This window comes from Oncorhynchus clarkii, chromosome 21 (assembly GCF_045791955.1).
Source record: "Oncorhynchus clarkii lewisi isolate Uvic-CL-2024 chromosome 21, UVic_Ocla_1.0, whole genome shotgun sequence".
NCBI classification, from domain to species: Eukaryota; Metazoa; Chordata; class Actinopteri; order Salmoniformes; family Salmonidae; genus Oncorhynchus; species Oncorhynchus clarkii.
This window is the reverse complement of record NC_092167.1, coordinates 19,192,419-19,212,090: the sequence shown is the minus strand read 5'-3', so window position 1 is coordinate 19,212,090 and position 19,672 is coordinate 19,192,419. Positions and strand designations below refer to the sequence as shown.

Here is a 19,672-nt window from a genome sequence, read left to right as displayed (position 1 = left end):
GCAAAGATGGTGTAGCTCTTCAGTTCCACAACCCTCCACTCAGATGTGGGAACTTCGATTTAGCACTTACTGTACAGACAAATACCACCTGAGGGCAGGCAAGGACTGCGCTTCACTCTGACTGGTGGGGTATCAGTCCATGGCGTCTAGGGACCAAAGACACACTGGGTCTGGATCAAAACTGGTGTGGACCAAAATTGGTGCATATGGAACAATGAGCTATTACATTAAATAATATGTTCATACCAGCACTATAATTTATATAGCACTCAAAACTATCCCCCCCCCCCCCCTCTTTACAAATCAAATCAAATTGAATACAGAATGTACAAGTGGGTAGGGGTAAAAGTGACTAGGCAATCAGGACATACAATAAACAGAGCAGCAACCGTGTATGTGAAAGTGTGTTCATGTGTTAGTGTTTGTGTGTGTAGGTGTGGAGTGTCAGTGTAGTATGTGTGAGTGTGTGGGTAGAGTCTAGTGAGCATGCATAGAGCCAGTGCAAGTAAGTAAGTGCAAAAATAAACAAGATACATAAATACTAAAGGAGGCCAATGTAAATAGTCCGGGTAGCAAATGTTATATCATAAGATCAGTTATTGGGATCTTGATTACCAATGGTATACATGACTGCAATACTATTACACGTTCCACGCACTAAAACAACGTAAGGCCTACCCCTTTTCTGCACACCATGCTGCAAACTCATGACAAGTAATTACTAAAAGCGGATTGGTTTAGAGACCAGTGAGGCGGAGTGAAGGATGAGGTTGAGGAAATTAGCATACTTGAGGGTCATAAATGTGACAAGTTATGAAAAGTCATGGTGCTGAGAACCTCTTTATATAGACATTTATTGCACTCACAGTAGCCTATATACAGTTGTGCCTCCTGGTCTATCTCAAGCATCAGCATTTTACAACACTTTATCGAACCTTTATTTGAGCAGGGAGCCCCGTTGAGACCAAGGTTTCCTTTGCAAGGGAGCCCTGAAGAAGAGACCTTATCTGGTATTCAGATAAGAATAAGTAGGCAGGCAGCATTGAAAAAGAAGTCAGGAAACTATTTGTTTCACTTGTAGAACTCCTAGCTGAACTCAGAGGTGGGGGTTGCCTGCAGGTCAAGTACGGAGGTGAGGTTGTCCAAAGAGCAGTTTTCAGACGAAGGACTGTGCGCTGTAGACTGCAGTACATCGCCACCAGAACTAAACAAGCAGAACCTGCAAATAGAAACTCCAGTTTTCACTCCAGAAGGAGACATTTAAAGGGATTTTTATTTTTACTTTCACTAAGACTTCATGTCACGCCAAATAACCAGTTAAAAGGGACCAACAAGCCAGCTTCTCTGCGCTGAGACCGAACCCAGGCGAGCAGTCCCCGATGAGGCTGGAGGCCGCCGCAAGGATGGACCTTATCAAGAAGCTATGGAGAGCACGCAAGCTGATCCTGGTGGTGCTGATCCCGCTGTCGCTGCTGCCGCTGCCCCTCATCCACCCCACCAGCGTGAGTACCCGAATTCATCATGTCACGAGCATGACTAATATTGCGCATGGGTAGGCTGTCTGCGTTGTTCTTCCGAGTTAGCCTAAAGTATATGAAGCAGAATAAAATTGGGGATGAGAACAGCTGTCAGTGTCTTTATGATTATATTTAGCCATAATATATAACCACAGTACAAATATTTCGATTTACATCATATTCCAATCATGCTTTGCTAATGGAAACTTGTTTAACGCATTTTGTTATGCACTTGGCGTCTGTGCGTAAAGTGCACCATTCCGCGTGTTTACACTTCACAGTAGGGTGCATTGTTGTACAGCGGTTGGCACCACAGGCGACAGGGAGAAAGTGAATCTGTGCCAAGCTATTAGGTTATATAACTCAGCTCAGCTATGTGGGGAAGGATCTGTTCGTTCTGTTTGTGTAGAACCACCTGTGGTTCCAGAATGGCCTCTCTCATCAATTACAGAATTTGTCAAGTTCAGAGAGGGACAGAACAATGGAGCATGTGGCCAGCTGCAGCTACAGAACCCATCATGCTCTGTTCTCCTGTGTCAGCCTGAGAGAATTGTACTAATGTGCCTCTCTGGGTTCAAACCCACGCTTCTTACTCCGAGACTGTGTTAGCCCACTGAACTAAAGCCTAGTCTTCGGGGTCCTTATTCATTGTGATCTAAATCGCTGAACTGATCCTAGATCAGCACTCCTAGCCTGAGACGCTTTATGAGTACAGGCCCCTGGTCTCAGGCAAGGTTAAGGTTAGGGATCCTCCTTATCTCTGATAGCAGGATGAACTCAGCTCCTTGGGGTTTGAGTCAGGAGCCATAATGTCTGTCCAATGAGCAGACTAACTTGTGTTCAGAGATTATCAGTAGAGCTCACATGAGGAAATCCAAACCGGTGTTTCCATTTAATCACCATTGTTTCTCTAGAGGAAGATAAGGGGAATTGAACTGATGAGTGAATCCATTCTTACAGTAATCATCTGAAAATCGCACCGTCAACACTGATGAACGGTTATCCAGATGACTCATCTTTATGAAAGCCTTTGGCCTTGATGAAGAGATAACAACGAAAAGCCATCTTCTTTAATTGATCACATCACACACTTAAGGGTTATGTTGAGTCATGGTCTGAAAGGTGAACGTGAACTTCCCTCCGAATTCTCACTCTAAGAACTCACATGACCATGCTACCTCCAGATGTGGATGGAAACCGTCTGCTGAGTCACCTTTGACCTCTTGAGAAGCGCTTGCTCATTGCAGTGAATTATCATACAGTCCATCCATACACATGGTAGATTGGAGAAACAAATTGATCAATTAAACCATTTTGAAAATGTCCCTACAACCTAACTGAATGTAACATGTCAGTAAGTAAGAAATAACCCATGATTGCCTCAATAAACCCAGTTCTCTGATGAAACTGAAAAAAATGATTTTATTGATTGATTGAAAGTCCATTCATTCCATGACAGTTCTCTACTGTGTGACAACCTCAGATCAATAACCTCTTAGGATCTCTGATTGTCTCTGTCCCCAGTCTCCTGAATGACCGAGATCTGACTTCACATCCCGTATCTGACAAACTCTAACTACTGGGAGATAGTCAGATCACCTCAGTTTCCTGGGGCAAAACCTGGGGACACTTTCCCTGTGGCCAAATTAGATTATTACTGTGTGTGTAACAGCCTGTATATTTATCTAGATCACAGAAAGGAGGTGTTGTGTTCCCACCTGTGGTGGGGTGGTCAGGACCGGGCATGTCCAGTGGGGCACATGTGGAGAACGTGCCCGGCCAGGTGCTCGTGGCCAGGGTTGGTGGCTGCCTGCCTTAAAGGCACCAATGGAGAGGCCAAATAGTCTCTGTGTGATACACGACAATATTCAACATTGTTTTCAATGAGAGGTTACACTACCAGCGTGCGTGCGTGCGTGCATTGCTGGACAGTCTGACGGTGTGCATGCATGTGCGTGTGTGTGTGTGTGTATAGCTGATGTATTGCCAGACCCCTCACCTCACTCTCCAGACAACCTGTACTCCACCAGGAATTACACGATACACTGGTCAGACAAGTGCCTGACACACATCACGTGTAGGACACGTTTTATGAGAAGGGAGAGTTCTGAAGGCGTCCTCACCTACGCAGGATAAGCTACCGCTACCCCTCTACCTGGGCCGGTGGTAACAAAGGATCATTCAATGTGGTGAGATAGATATGCACAGCTCACTAATGGAGAAGATCCAAGATATTCATTGATTTGACGAGCTCAGTGTCTAAAAAACTTGACTCGGTCGTTCTCTAAAAAAAAAACATTCAGTTATTCATCTATTTTGATGAAAAGCTGCCTCGAGTTTCCGAGGAAACGAAAAGGTTAAACAGGTACGTGTAAATGAATGACTTAACAAATCCCATTTTGATTAAACTATTAGATTGGAATTTGGATTGGCTCCTTCCCAAACTGAGCACATTCTCCGTTGTTTCCGTGGCAAATAAATGGTGTTGAAATGTGACTAACGAACACAGTGGGTTTGTTCTTAAGGGGAACTTTGTAACTGATAGATGCACACACACTCGACATGTTCATGTTTTTAAATGTCTGTCAATTGTAAAGTATATTGTCTGTAATGTCTTTTTCGTTATATGCTGTACCCCAGTAAGTCTAGCTGTCCCCATTGGTGTCGGGTCATGGGGATCCTAAAAAATCTCATCAAAAATCTAAATACATTTCTTTCAGTGAACAGCATTGTTGCACTCCAATAAACCCTAGTGGAATAAACTCAGACAAATGAACCCTGACAATACGGGGGACCTAGCAATGAGTTTGTTTCACCAGAATTTCACGAAGTTCAACACTGACATATACTCAATAATTGACTGTGCTTTCATGATAAGCAACGTTAGAAAATACGATACAGGCATACATGTAGAAGGTTTGGACCTTGGCAAACTGCATTGTCGCATGAAAGCCCAATCTCTTGTCTCTTCCCTATGTCTCAACCCCCTTGTGTCTCTGTCCCCTGTAGGAGGCCTGTTGTGCGTACGTGTTGATAGTGACAGCAGTGTACTGGGTGTCAGAGGCTGTACCCCTGGGAGCTGCTGCCCTCGTACCAGCCTTCCTATACCCGCTGTTCGGAGTGCTCAAGTCCAGCGAGGTCAGTAAACTATCACTCACTCTCCTCTCTCTTTCTCCCGCTCTCTGCTAAGGGTACTGAGGACCAGGAGCGCGCACACGCGCACACACGCACACACACACACACACACACAAAACAAAAGTAGAAACACAACATGCAGCAATTTAAAATAGTTACAGTTCACATAAGGAAGTCAGTCCATCAAAATATATTAATTAGGCCCTAATCTATGGATTTCACATGACTTGGACACAGATACCTTAAAAAAACAATGTATGGGCGTGGATCAGAAAACCAGTCACAGTATCTGGTGTATTTGCCTCATGCAGCGCGACACATCTCCTTCGCAGAGTTGATCAAGCTGTTGACTGTGGCCTGTGGAATGTTGTCCCATTCCTCTTCAATGGCTGTGTGAAGTTGCTGTATATTGTCGGGAACTGGAACACGCTGTTGTACACATTGATTCAAAGCATCCCAAACACACTCAATGGGTGACATTGTGCACAGATCCTTGCAACATGGGGCAGTGCATTATCATGCTGAAACATGAGGTGATGGAGGCGGATGAATGGCACGACAATGGGCCAAAGGATCTCGTCAGAGTATCTTTGTGCATTCAAATTGCCATAGATAAAATGTAGTTGTGTTCGTTTCTCCATAGCTTATGCCTGCCCATACCATAACCCCACCGCCACCACATTTTAGTGTGGCCTATTATTGTACCCAGCACAAGGTGCACCTATGTAATGAACATGCTGTTTAATCAGCTTCTTAATATGCAACACCTGTCAGGTGGATGGATTATTTTGGCAAAGGAGAAATGCTCACTAACAGGGTTGTAAAACAAATTTTAAACAAAACATTTTAGAGAAATAAGCATTATGTGCATGTGGAACATTTCTGGGATCTTTTATTTCAGGTCATGAAACATGGGACCAACACTTTACATGTTGCGTTTATATTTTTGTTTAGTGTACAAACACACAAACGTACATTCAAACCCAAAATATTCCTTTCACATAATTCTTGTTCAACTGTAAATACGGTCATCTGAGCACCTGACTCCCACTACTGCCAAATTAACACTTCTCTTATTGTAAAATCGGATCTCTAAGCATTTACAGTATTTACCATACTCCTTGTGTATGTACAGTAAGCTGCCCTGGATACTTGGGGCCTCTAAGGAGGTATACTCTAACATGTACGCCCCTTCCTGGTCGCTCTAAATAACACACTCGATACTGTTACATATGTGGAGTAGCGTATGGATGGATGCTTTCTAGGAAGAACCTGAGAAGTCCCGTCCCATTGCTTTGTAATGCCTCTGTGATGACTGAAAAGGGAAGTAGGTTGACCCAATCCCATTCTGAGGAAACAAACAAAACACTCAGCATTGTTGTTGACACCTGGTTTACACTCGCTAACAAATGTAGCCTCATGTGTGAACTAACAACCACAGACAATGACCTTGTACAGCACTTAATGAAGCCTTTATAAACACTTTATTAAGTCTTAAAAGTTACCCCTCGTCTGACCGTTCACCTCCTCTCGTTTTGTGAAGAGACAGTAATGATGTCACAGACCCATGTCAACATGTGAGTGACTCACTCTTTCTGATAACTGGTGATCTGATGATGTCAGGTTATCACGAGGTATCTGTATGCTAACGTCTAATATAATACAGGAAGCATTCTAGTCAGATCCTCTCGGGTCGTCTCCAGTGAAGCACTTAGCACTGAGATGATGGCCTTATGTACTGATCAGAGTAACCCATTAACCCCTTTCTGGACAGGAAATGGTCTGTCATTTAACCAGCCCCAAGTGCTCCCAATGACCACCATTAATGGTTCCCTCTCCTCACTATATCAGTGTTACATAAAAAAGAACCACTGAGTCGCTCATGTGATCTGATCGCATGGACAAAACCTGCCAAAGCAGGCTGTTAGTGTTATTATAAGCTCTTGTAATCGTGTTTGGTAAATATCCACGTTTTTAATGCAACTCTTTGCTCTGATGACTAGACTTGTGTACTGTACTTAGTGCTGCTCTCTCACACCTCACCTCACCAATGGGATTGCTTTACCTCAGTTTTAACCTGGCACAAACAGGAAGGTGTTACGCGTAAAACCTTCCCCTGCCCTCTCACATTGATAGTGATACATGTATTACTAGCCACTTTAACTATGCCACTTTGTTTACATACTCATCTCATATGTATATACTGCACTCAATACCATCTACTGTATCTTGCCTATGCCGCTCTGTACCATCACTCATTCATATATCTTTATGTACATATTCTTTATCCCCTTACACTTGTGTCTATAAGGTAGTAGTTTTGGAATTGTTAGCTAGATTACTTGTTGGTTATTACTGCATTGTCGGAACTAGAAGCACAAGCATATCGCTACACTCGCATTAACATCTGCTAACCATGTGTATGTGACAAATAAAATTTGATTTGATTTGATTGTTGGGTCCCATTTTAGTTTGTATGCCTCCAATCGCAAATGTTTGGAAATGAGCAAAGCTCAGACATGTTGACCCAACTGATCCATCTGAGCCCATCCTGGAGTACAACTACATCAATTCATGCTTATCGGCAAACATGAACACAGAAGAGGTCAAAGTAAAAAATATGTTCAAAAAATGTTGAGCATTTCTCGACCGAATCCAGGTGTGCGCGCGAGTCACATGTAAGGATCGAGTGTATTTGTGTGTATCGAGTGCTATAAATACTGTGTGGTTGTCTTTGGTACAGGTAGCTGCAGAGTACTGTAAGGACACCACTCTGCTGCTGATGGGGGTGATCTGTCTGGCGGCCTCCATAGAGAAATGGAACCTCCACAAACGCATCGCTTTACGCATGGTCATGATTGCCGGAGCCAAGCCTGGCATGTAAGTACGCAGCTACCACAAACGCACACAACCATATATAAATCAAGTGTGTACACACACACACACACACACACACACACACACACACACACCTTCTCTCTCCTTGTGTGTATTCTCAGGTTGGTGCTGGGTTTCATGTGCTGTACGGTCTTCCTGTCCATGTGGCTCAGTAACACCTCCACTACTGCCATGGTGATGCCCATCGCTGAGGCCGTCCTGCAGCAGCTCATCAGCACCGGCGTGGCCGACACCCAGGAAGACTCCGAAACGGTCGAGGCCACCGAGGACGGCTGCCTCAGCGGTATGGCTTTCCCCTCACTGCCTGCAGTAAAACATCTCAGTGACATGGTGAATTGTGCATAACTGTGAACGTTAAATGGTTTTGTTTTGCTCCTTTGCAGACAGGGAAGAGAATCTGGAACAGAACCAACTCGAGCGTCTGTATCGCAGAGACAGGTAAGACCTGGGGAGCTTTTGAGACAATCACTGAAGAATCACATCCAATACAGGTTTGCAGTCCACATCATGAAAACAACTCCAGTGTTGTCAATTATGAACCTGTTGTGTTTTATCCACAGCTGTATGAAGCAGGAGCTCTGCACTCTGACTGAGGTGAGAATATAACATCTTTTGTAAATCTGTGTAAGGACATCTGTCTTTAACCTCTACGTTAATTCTCAATTGTGTGTTTTGTTCTCTCAGTTGCCGACTGTGGAGACTAACGGGACTGGGAGGAAGGCCAGTAAGACCAGTCTGGGCCAGTTGTCCCTAAAACAGACCAACGGACACCTGCCATCGGTCAGTAGACACACTCACTACACACAGGGCCCCAACCAGGGTTTGAGTTTTAGTGAGGTCCGGAAAGGTGGGCCTTAACCCCTCCTCCCAATATAATTTTTTTTTTAAGTTAAAGCTCATTTATTGCTCGTTTGGAAAACAGAATAAACAAGCAAAAATTACCCCGGCCATTATCACCTCAATCAATCTACAAACACATAACAATTGTAATGTTATACCCCTGAAAGGAAGTAAATTATCAACAGCCACATCACTGGCTATTTTAGTAGCCTACACTCTGTAAAGCAAGGATTTTATGAGAAGTTAGTATCCTTGGGACGTCCCTACCCCATTGAAGTTGACACTTAAAATGGTTACGGTATGGGTTAAGGTTAGGTAGGGGTTAAGGTTAGGTTTAGGCGTATGGACGTACCAAGGATCCCTGATAGCAATGACAATGTGTTTGATGCCATTCCATTCGCTCCGTTCCAGCCGTCATTATGAGCCGTCCTCCCCTCAGCAGCATCCACTGATCTACATAGCCATACATATCTATAAGCGACTACCAGTTGTGCACTTATTCTCAGAAAGTATTTTTTTGTTTCTTTGGGGATGTCCGTAGACACGGAAGGAGTCGCAGGACGATTTTAAAACCTTTTGACCGGCATCTCGCAAACACACTGTCAGCAGCGTCTACAGTTTTGCCTACTTCTATAGTGAGCCGACTCCGAGCTGGAGTAGTTCGTTTCACGTCTCAGGCCCTCGGTCTCAGGCCCTCGGTCTGTGCTGTGAGAGGGCAGATTTAGTCGTTTGAAAGAGTGGTCAATGTGCTGCTAAAAAAAAGGCAAATCCAAGAAGCAAATCCAGAGGACAAATGGGAACACAACAAACAAACCACCGTTCATGATTCCACTCATTCGCAAAGAAGCAGGCTCAATGAAAACTCAGTCAAATCAAGAATATAAGCGTTCTGAGCTTTGACCAACGCTGGGAGCTATATATTTAGATGTTGTCCCATCATTTATTTTCCTTATTGTGTACAAAATATATATGTATGTTATATATATATATATATATATATTTCCCACAAACAGTGACTCACTATACTTGTTCCTCTCTCTGTTCCAGACAGCGATCAGCATCCCAGAGCCCAAGAAGGAGAAGGAGAGCAAGAACTCTCGCTACCCCACCAAGAGAGATCATATGATCTGTAAATGTCTCTCTCTCAGCATCACGTATGCAGCCACCATCGGAGGCCTCATCACCATCACCGGCACCTCCACCAACCTTATCTTCGCCGAACAGTTCAACAAGTAAGCTACATTACCATACACTGCATTGAATGCAGTTCAATAGGTACAATACCATACATTACCCCCAATGCAGTTTAATAGGTACAATACCATACACTACCCCAATGCAATTCAATAGGTACAATACCATACACTACCCCCAATGCAATTCAATAGGTACAATACCATACACTACCCCCAATGCAGTTCAATAGGTACAATACCATACACTAACCCCAATGCAGTTCAATAGGTACAATACCATACACTACCCCCAATGCAGTTCAATAGGTACAATACCATACACTAACCCCAATGCAGTTCAATAGGTACAATACCATACACTACCCCCAATGCAATTCAATAGGTACAATACCATACACTACCCCCAATGCAATTCAATAGGTACAATACCATACACTACCCCCAATGCAATTCAATAGGTACAATACCATACACTATCCCCAATGCAGTTCAATAGGTACAATACCATACACTACCCCCAATGCAGTTCAATAGGTACAATACCATACACTATCCCCAATGTAGTTCAATAGGTACAATACCATACACTACCCCCAATGCAATTCAATAGGTACAATACCATACACTACCCCCAATGCAATTCAATAGGTACAATACCATACACTACCCCCAATGCAATTCAATAGGTACAATACCATACACTACCCCCAATGCAGTTCAATAGGTACAATACCATACACTACCCCCAATGCAATTCAATAGGTACAATACCATACACTACCCCCAATGCAATTCAATAGGTACAATACCATACACTACCCCCAATGCAATTCAATAGGTACAATACCATACACTACCCCCAATGCAATTCAATAGGTACAATACCATACACTACCCCCAATGCAATTCAATAGGTACAATACCATACACTACCCCCAATGCAGTTCAATAGGTACAATACCATACACTACCCCCAATGCAATTCAATAGGTACAATACCATACACTACCCCCAATGCAATTCAATAGGTACAATACCATACACTACCCCCAATGCAATTCAATAGGTACAATACCATACACTACCCCCAATGCAATTCAATAGGTACAATACCCAAAATACCCCATGGCCTTTCAATACACTATCAGCCAAATGTCTTTTGTGTAACAGTATTGCCAACCTGGGTTCAAACTAGGGACCCTCTGAACACATCGGCAACAGGCACCCATGAAGCATCGTTATCTATCGCTCCACAAAAGCCACAGCCCTTGCACAGCAAGGGAAACAACTTTCAAAGTCTCAGAGCAAATTACGTCACCGATTGAAACACTACCCGTGTGCACCGCTAACTAGCTAGCCATTTCACACTGGTTACACCTGGTCTATTAATATCAACAAAATACAATACCACACATTTCTCACTACTAGATACAATACCTGACTAATACCCCCATGCCCTGACCATATCAGCCAAATAACAATCTGTCATTTCTGTCTCAGTGAAACTTAAATGGATAGATAAAGAGAGTTGATCAGATGAATGATACCAATTTTCCCTCAAATTTTGGTTGGCACTGAATTCTTGTGAGTGGAAACTTGAACATAGTGAGAATTTTGTGCAACTTCCGGCGCACGTTTACAATGAATACTGAGGCAGTAACCTTAACGTTTTAGACAGTAGCCAATAGGCTATTCTGGCCACTTGAGCATATTGTAGGCCTACCAACAAATTCCGTAACATTTTCACATGTAAATAGCTTTTGATTTCTATGATATAGCCTACATGTAGCCTATATGTGGTTCTCAGTGCAGGCATACATTGCATGAGACTTTTAAAAACGTTTTTGACATTATGAAGGGCTTGACATTAATTATTTTTTACTTGGTCTGTAACACCATGGGCCAAATAGCTGACTGTCAATTGCATTGTATTGTGTTGTATGACGCAAGAAAACACTTTACAAAATAACATGAATTATTATTACTATGCAGAGAATGAGATGATGTAGGTTACCTCTGCTATTGGCTTATTTGCATATTCAAATCTATCTCAAAATACAACACTGCCCCTTTAATTAAGACATAAGCTTTTTAAAGACCGCTTAAAATGTAGCCTACACATTTTGTGCTCCAGTAGTAAGCAGTAACTCCCCATTGCTAACCTATACTTATCTATAACTGGGCTAATAACCCTCTAAGAATATTAACAAATGCGCACACTCGCGGGCTCTGATCTGAAAAGCGCGAGCGATTCAAAGACCGCTGGTGGGCAACCCCCGCCAGTGGAATTCTACTCTGTTGCGCTCTGGCTCTGCCTACAACAAAATCACAGACTCAATCTCGCAAAGCCAGATTTGTTTTGTTGCATTGAAAAAGGCCTGCTTATAATGTTGATTCGAACACAGAAAAAAAACGTTGATCTATATAGTGCAAACTAATGGGGCGAAATCAGTGAATCTCAATATTCTGCGTCTCTGCGCGGCACGGCATTTATTCTGCGCGGCTGTCCTGGAGGAAGGGCTCGCAGTTTAGAGGGAACATTGAATGATGCGATATGTCATGTTTAACTCCGTGACCTAGGTCCAGAGGAAACAATAGGACAAAGAGGCCTGGGATTGATGGATTGAAGGATTGGTGTAAACCCTCTCAACAATCCCACAAAGCGGATTTCCTGGGCACTTTAATAAATCAGCTAGGCTAAGCCAGAGAAAATGGCCTCTTTTCATCTTAAAGTTTGTTGGACAAAAGGTAAATCTGACTGTGTCCATATCAGTCTTCCTTCTCTCCCTCTTTATCCCCCTCCTTTCCTCCCTCCCTCCCCAGTGCAACTATAATATGCGTCAGTAGTATGTAGCTCCTTCACGTGTAGCTCTGTCAAACTGGGGCTCAGGATGGTGAAGGACAGCTCTGTGAGTCAGGGGGTTTGCTGGTGATCCCCAAAAGAGGATTTATTGTCTGAGTAGCTTTAACAGGTCCACACTAGTGAAACCAGAACCTTAAACCTAACCCTGTAGGCATTTTTATCCTGCTACTGCGTTCCAACAGTGAGTAATGTTCACAACAACAGACCCATCCTCTAAACACTGGTATGCAGGTTTTGTCAAAGCAGTCTGCTAAATGGCATATATTATTGTATTATATTGACAGTTGGAGGTGGCAATACAAATAATGAATGATACTCAATATAATCTGCCTTGCATCTAATAGCAAATTCCAAAAGATTCCATCAACATCAATCATTAAAGGGATACTTCTGGATTTTGGCAAGGAAGCCCCCTATCTACTTCCCCAGAGTCAGATGAACTCATGAATACCATTTTTATGTCTGCACACAGAGACATAACATTGAGATCTACGAGTTCATCTGACTCTGTGTATGCGCAAGCAGGACCTTGGCCGGTACTTCCACATGGAAAAAGGAATGAAAGCCCTCAATAAACCTTGACCGCAGACAGTAGGGTGAGGAGGGGTGGGGGGGGGGGGTGTTTGCATAGACCCTTCATATGGCTGACTGAGTGGATGGAACAGCAATGAACAGCAATTCATTGATTGATTTAACAGTTTTATCTGTTGGAATTGTCAGAATATCCATGTGTTCAGTCTTTTACCGGGCAGATATCGAACAGCAGAGCAAGTATACGAAGAAGAAGCAGCGAGTCAGCTTGTCTTTCAGCAAACAGAGATATTACCATATCACTGCCCAGTATTGACAACTACTAGATATCCTTCCACATAGGCCATAGAGTCAGAAAATAGACCTGAACTTATTCATTGTGTGGTCAATGACCTGCAGAGGTCTTACAGACGTCATGTTCTGATCATGATCAAAAGAAAAGGGTTCATGGTTAGTTTCTGCTGGTTCTAAGGTTGTAGTAGTGGCCCCTCCCTGAGTCTGTAATGACTTGTGATACTGGGGGTATCCCTAGTGGGTCTTAACCCAGAACTACTATCTCCCGTAATTCCATCAGATGCTCCGTTGGGTTCTGGGGGAGATGTAAGAGATAAGATGCTAACGAGCCAGAGCCCCTCCACTTCCAAAAATGTTCTGCTTGAAATCCAAGCCCCCACTTTAAGCACCTTCACCCAACCCTGATACGTCTAAATAACCAGTGCCAGAAAACCAAAGCACCGGGACAACTGTTGCTCTCTAGTCATCGCATCCATTTAGTCTGTCCATGAGAGATTACCCTGCAACGTGTCGTCCAACACCGTAGACATGACACCAAAAGATCTGATTCTGAGCCTCTTGGTGATTGCTGGTGTTATAAACTCAGCACCAAAAAAAATATTTGTATGAACATGACAAGATTCAACAACTGAGACATAAACTGAACAAGTTCCACAGACATGGAACTAACAGAAATTTAATAATGTGTCCCTGAACAAAGGGGGGGTCAAAATCAAAGTGGGGCCACCAGCTGAATTAAGTACTGCGGTGCATCTCCTCCTCTTTGACTGCACCAGATTTGCCAGTTCTTGCTGTGAGATGTTACCCCACTCTTCCACCAAGGAACCTGCAAGTTCCCAGACATTACTGAGGGGAATGGCACTAGCCCTCACCCTCCGATTCAACAGGTTCCAGACATGCTCAATGGGACTGAGATCCGGGCTCTTCGCTGGCCATGGCAGAACACTGACATTCCTGTCTTGCAGGAAATCACACACAGAACGAGCAGTATGGCTGGTGGCATTGTGATGCTGGAGGGTCATGTCAGGATGAACCTGCAGGAAGGGTACCACATGAGGGTGGAGGATGTCTTCCCTGTAATGCACAGCATTGAGATTGCCTGCAATGGCTACAAGCTTAGTCCGATGATGCTGTGACACACCGCACCAGACCATGATGGACCCTCCACCTCCAAATCGATCCAGCTCGAGAATACAGACCTCGGTGTAATGCTCATTCCTTCGACGATAAACGCGAATCCGACAATCACCCTTGGTCAGACAAAACCGCGACTCGTCAGTGAAGAGCACTTTTTGCCAGTCCTGTCTAGTACAGCGACAGTGGGTTTGTGCCCATAGGCGGCATTGTTGCCATTGATGTCTGGTGAGGACCTGCCTTACAACAGGCCTACATGCCCTCAGTCCAGCCTCTCAGCCTATTGCGGACAGTCTGAGCACTGATGGAGGGATTGTGCATTCGTGGTGTAACTCGGGCAGTTGTTGTTGCCATCCTGTACCTGTCAGGCAGGTGTGATGTTCGGATGTACCGATCCTGTGCAGGTGTTGTTTCACGTGGTCCCTGTCTCCCTGTCTCCCTGTAGCACTGTCTTAGGCGTCTCACAGTACGGACATTGCAATTTATTGCCCTGGCCACATCTGCAGTCCTCATGCCTCCTTGCAGCATGCCTAAGGCACGTTCAGGCACATGAGCAGGGACCCTGGGCATCTGTCTTTTGGTGTTTTAGAAAGGCCTCTTTTGTGTCCTAAGTTTTCATAACTGTGACCTTAATTGCCTACCGTCTGTAAGCTGTTAGTGTCGTAACAACAGTTCCACAGGTGCATGTTCATTAATTGTTTATGGTTCATTGAACAAGCATGGGAAACAGTGTTTAAACCCGTTACAATAAAGATCTGTGAAGTTATTCGGATTGTTACGAATTATCCTTGAAAGACAGGGCCCTGAAAAGGGGACGTTTCTTTTTTTGGGGCTGAGTTTACTATGAGGACAATACCCTTACAGATTGTGTGGTGCATTTGGTTTAACGTTAACCATGCTCTCTGTATCTCCTCCCATCACTAACTATTCTCTCTCTCCACCCCCTTGCAGTCGCTACCCGGATGCGAAGGTGATCAACTTCGGGACCTGGTTCATCTTCAGTTTCCCCATCGCGATCATCATGCTGCTGCTGACCTGGGTCTGGCTGCACTTCCTCTTCCTCGGCTGCAAGTAAGCACCTCGCATGCATGTGAAATGGAGGAAGACACGCACACAGGAACCCGCACACACACACATTGTACAGGCATCTCTGTGATATTAACCTTGCGGTGTTGTCGCGTGTCTCCAGTTTCAGGGAGACATGCTCGTTGAGTAAAAAGCGTAAGACGAGGAGAGAGATGCTGTCAGAGAGGAAGATCCACGACGAGTACATAAAGCTTGGGCCCATCAGGTGATTTTTAGACTCGTTTTCCAGTTACAGCTGGGGACAAGAAAGCAGCTGTGTAACCGTATGTGAGGACTAATTGATGGTACAAACGCTGAAGGAAAACAATCAAACTGACCTGTGTGCTGTTTCTTCTGGGCTGTAGCTACCCAGAGGTGGTGACAGGAGTGTTCTTCATCCTGATGACTCTGCTGTGGTTCACCAGAGAACCGGGCTTCGTACCCGGGTGGACGTCGCTGTTCGAGAAGTACGTAGATACCTTTTGGTATTGCACTATCAAAGGGGGGGAAAATGGCGCACTGTTAGCGGAATAGGGTGCCATTTCAAATGCATCTCATTGAGACTAACGTTGAATAATGAAGGTTCGATTAAAAAAAAAAAGTTAAATGTTGTTTTGTTTCCGCAGGAAAGGCTACAGGACCGACGCTACTGTCTCTGTGCTACTGGGCTTCCTGCTCTTCCTTATCCCGGCCCGTCGGCCATTCTCTCGGGCCCCCAGAACCCCCGCAGGGGACAGCTCTGCAGAAAGAGACCCAGACCCCATGGCCCCCATGATAACCTGGAAGGACTTCCAGAATCTCATGCCCTGGGAGATCGTCATCCTTGTGGGAGGGGGCTACGCCTTGGCTGCTGGCTGCAAGGTACCAGGTTATATAGTATACTGTACAAACAACGTGTAGGCTACTCACCACAGGGCAGATTGCTTAGGATTAAAACCTTCTCAAACAGCCTAATTCATGCTGCAAGGTAACATACGATACCACGGTTTCTTAAACTATAGTTCGGAACCCAAAGTGGGCCCAAGGCATGTGAGAGGTGGGTCGTGAGTTATGACAATACATCTATAAATCACACACTTTCTGCCTAATTTGGGTCAATAGAGAATGATTTGGGTCACGGGAGAACGGTCAACATCTCATTTTGGTCTCGATTTAGAAAAGTGTAAATCTCTGTGTAAACGGCATGTTATAGAAGGTTCCAGACACATTTTTTGTTGTTGTTATTTCACGTTTTTGAGAAACTTACCCCAAACAGCAAATCACTTCCTCATCCTCATTGTGTAGTATGGGGGCCTTGAAAAAACTTGAACAAAGGCTCCAAAAAGGCCCAAATATGTCCTTTTGTAAACAACAAATCTCTCAGTATAGTGATGCAGGTCTTTAGCTGTTGTACACATGAAATTGTGCCATCCTAAACATGATACCTTCCAATGTGGGTTACAGTATATATGTTACAGTATGTGCTATGAGGATGCATCACAATCTATATTACATACATCAATGACAACTCAACGTAGTGTGTGTCTGATCGTGTGGTGTGTCTGGTCATGTGTTTGCGTGTGTGTTCAGGTGTCAGGGCTGAGTGTGTGGATCGGCAGACAGCTGGAGCCCATGAGTGGTCTACCCCCGTGGATGGTCACGCTGCTGGCCTGCCTGCTCGTCTCCGCGGTTACAGAGTTCGCCAGCAACCCCGCCACTCTCACCGTGTTCCTACCTATCCTCTCTGCTCTGGTAAGAATAACAGTGATTCTCTGTCGGTCTTCTCTACCTGTCCTCTCGATCGTCTCTGGTAAGAAGCACACTGTGTGTATACACTCTGCTCTAGAAAGAACCACAGTCGTCGTCTATTCTCTCTTCCCTGACTAGCCCCTCTAACCCTGAGAGCCCGTGAAGAAGAACCTAAGCCCCATCCTTCAATTTCCCAGCTCGATTCCCAGTGTCCTCGAATAGCCTACACACTTCTACTCTCTTCTCACAACATCAACACAGCCATCTGCTCGCCCTCCTCTCTCGGTGCCGCTGTTCCTTTGCGTGACACGCAGTTATGCGACCTCTGACCTCTGTCTCCCTCTCTCAGTCGGAGACCCTGCAGATCAACCCCCTCCACACACTCATCCCCGCCACCATGTGTGTGTCATTTGGGGTCATGCTGCCTGTCGGGAACCCCCCCAACGCCATAGTGTTCAGTTACGGACATGTGCAGATCAGCGACATGGTGAGACACAAACACATAAGCACAAACCCCACTGGGACGGGACAGCACAATGCCAAGCAGAATCAAAGGCTGTTGTTGCAATTCTGACGTTTTTATGTAACAGTCCTATTATACAAGATTATAAGAGATTTATTTAATAGTCGTAATACCTTTTAATGAGCAGCAATCAATCACTATAACGAGAGCCCTGTGTTTTGCGCAATCATTTGACATGCCTGGATTTGAACCTTCCATTCAAAGCTTTTTCATCAAACGGATCCCCTTTCCTTATGATGTCAGATGGTCCAGCACCATCTTCAGACAATATTGCTTTCATTGTTGATGTAATTCTCATTTCTGGATAAATGCAAGTTAAGTTTGATTGTCACATGCTCAAGCACATTGAAATGCTTAACTTGCGAGCTCTACTCAACAGTGCCATAGTCAATATCAAACTAGTATAACTAATAAAAATAATAATAAAAAAAAACATGAGAAATAAGAGAACTTGCTATGTCACATGATTGTACAAAACACAGGACCCTAAATAGAACACCTAGGCTTAGGTACATACGGGAGCTCTTCAATAATAAGTGAGAGAACAAGTACATATTTCTTACCCAGTGTTGTTGTCGTCTGTCTCAGGTGAAGGCAGGATTCGGGGTGAATCTGATTGGTGTTCTAGTGGTGATGCTGGCCATAATGACCTGGGGCGTGCCCCTCTTCAACCTGACTGAGTACCCAGACTGGGCCATCGCCAGGAACTTCACTGGCAGCTTATAACCACGCGGGGGCGCGAGAGAGTGCAGACAGTCAGAGAGAGAGAGGGGGGGGGGGGGGGGGGGGGGCAGAAAGAATGCAGAAGACGTCTCAAAACAGGCACACTCGCCGTCTCTTTTACTGTAAATGCCAAATTGAAAGGGACTGAGGCTTATTCCTTCAACTGTGCTGGTAACGTCTGAGAATCGTGCAGGTTGGGGAAGACTGGGTGGAAGAAGCACCACAAGGGAGGAGACGCAGGGGCTGCCTTTTCACAGGCGGCCCAATTCAGTTTTTTTTTTTACACTAATTGGTATTTTGACCAATCAGATCAGATATTTTGCCAATAATTGCACAAAATATCTGAATTGGGCTGCCTGTGTAAACGCAGCCAAAGTAGCCTATATGAGGTGCACGGAATAGACTCCCAACTCAAGTCAACGGATCATATTGCCTTTTACTCCATATTACTGTATGTTGCTGTAAATGTTACTTTTATATTGTTTTCTAATCTCTCCATCCCATAGCCCACAAAAAAATCATTGATTCAAGATGGGTTTATGACAAGCCACAGCATGCTGTATGTCACACATTTTCCTAAAGGTTGAGCTAACAACCACATGAACAGTATTTCTATGCATATGACACTTTGCTAATTAGAATTATACTCTATATTTACAGTAGTATACAGTCTTCATGGTGTTACATACTGGGTCCCTACTGTTAAGTGTGCTGAAATTCCCTATATAGTGCACGACTATTGACCAGAGCCATAGAGAATAGGGTGTCAAGACAGACACAATAGAGACCATAGAGAAAACTGCAGAGTAAAGAGCCTCTCCAATCAACAGCCAAATCACGAGAGCCGTCTGTCCCTAGGACTACAGAGCAACGTGTACATTCTATCGTAGACCATATGACTTGTATGAAATGCTCTATATTTTTGTTGAACCAATTGAAATGTAATCGTGTGCCTTTTTGTACTTTATCCACTGTCGTCGTGAAAAATGGAGGCCGATACAGAATGTATGCACATCAAGCAATCTAAATCCTACATCTCTGTTTATAATTTATTCGACGTTGCACAAGTTTTCATACTTTGATGTGGTTTTAGAAGACAGATATAGAACCTTTGTAAATACATGCCAACTTGTAATATATAAAAAAGAAATGTGCCTTGTAGTGTCCAACCAATCCAATGAACTGTAACCTCCATGAATAACGTTAATGTAGTTGTTTCCACACA

The 19,672-nt window shown here is 44.2% G+C and overlaps 1 protein-coding gene and 1 long non-coding RNA gene across 2 annotated transcripts; one reads left to right on the top strand and one right to left on the bottom strand.

Moving 5' to 3' along the window:
* The first annotated feature begins 993 nt into the window (after window positions 1-993).
* On the top strand, window positions 994-19,418 carry LOC139378699 (solute carrier family 13 member 4-like). Its single transcript, XM_071121114.1, has 15 exons — window positions 994-1,502; window positions 4,527-4,655; window positions 7,396-7,532; window positions 7,652-7,833; window positions 7,934-7,988; window positions 8,111-8,144; window positions 8,235-8,330; window positions 9,438-9,622; window positions 15,360-15,479; window positions 15,598-15,699; window positions 15,839-15,940; window positions 16,100-16,334; window positions 17,043-17,204; window positions 17,551-17,688; window positions 18,313-19,418. The coding sequence occupies exons 1-15, from the start codon at window positions 1,380-1,382 to the stop codon at window positions 18,448-18,450; spliced, it is 1,938 nt and encodes a 645-aa protein (XP_070977215.1). The 5' UTR covers window positions 994-1,379; the 3' UTR covers window positions 18,451-19,418.
* LOC139378703 (uncharacterized) lies at window positions 15,577-18,407 on the bottom strand. The gene is made up of 3 exons (XR_011628318.1): window positions 18,288-18,407; window positions 15,812-15,966; window positions 15,577-15,729 (listed from the first exon to the last, which is right to left on the bottom strand). It is a non-coding gene; the product is annotated as an uncharacterized lncRNA (long non-coding RNA).
* Window positions 19,419-19,672: the final 254 nt, after the last annotated feature.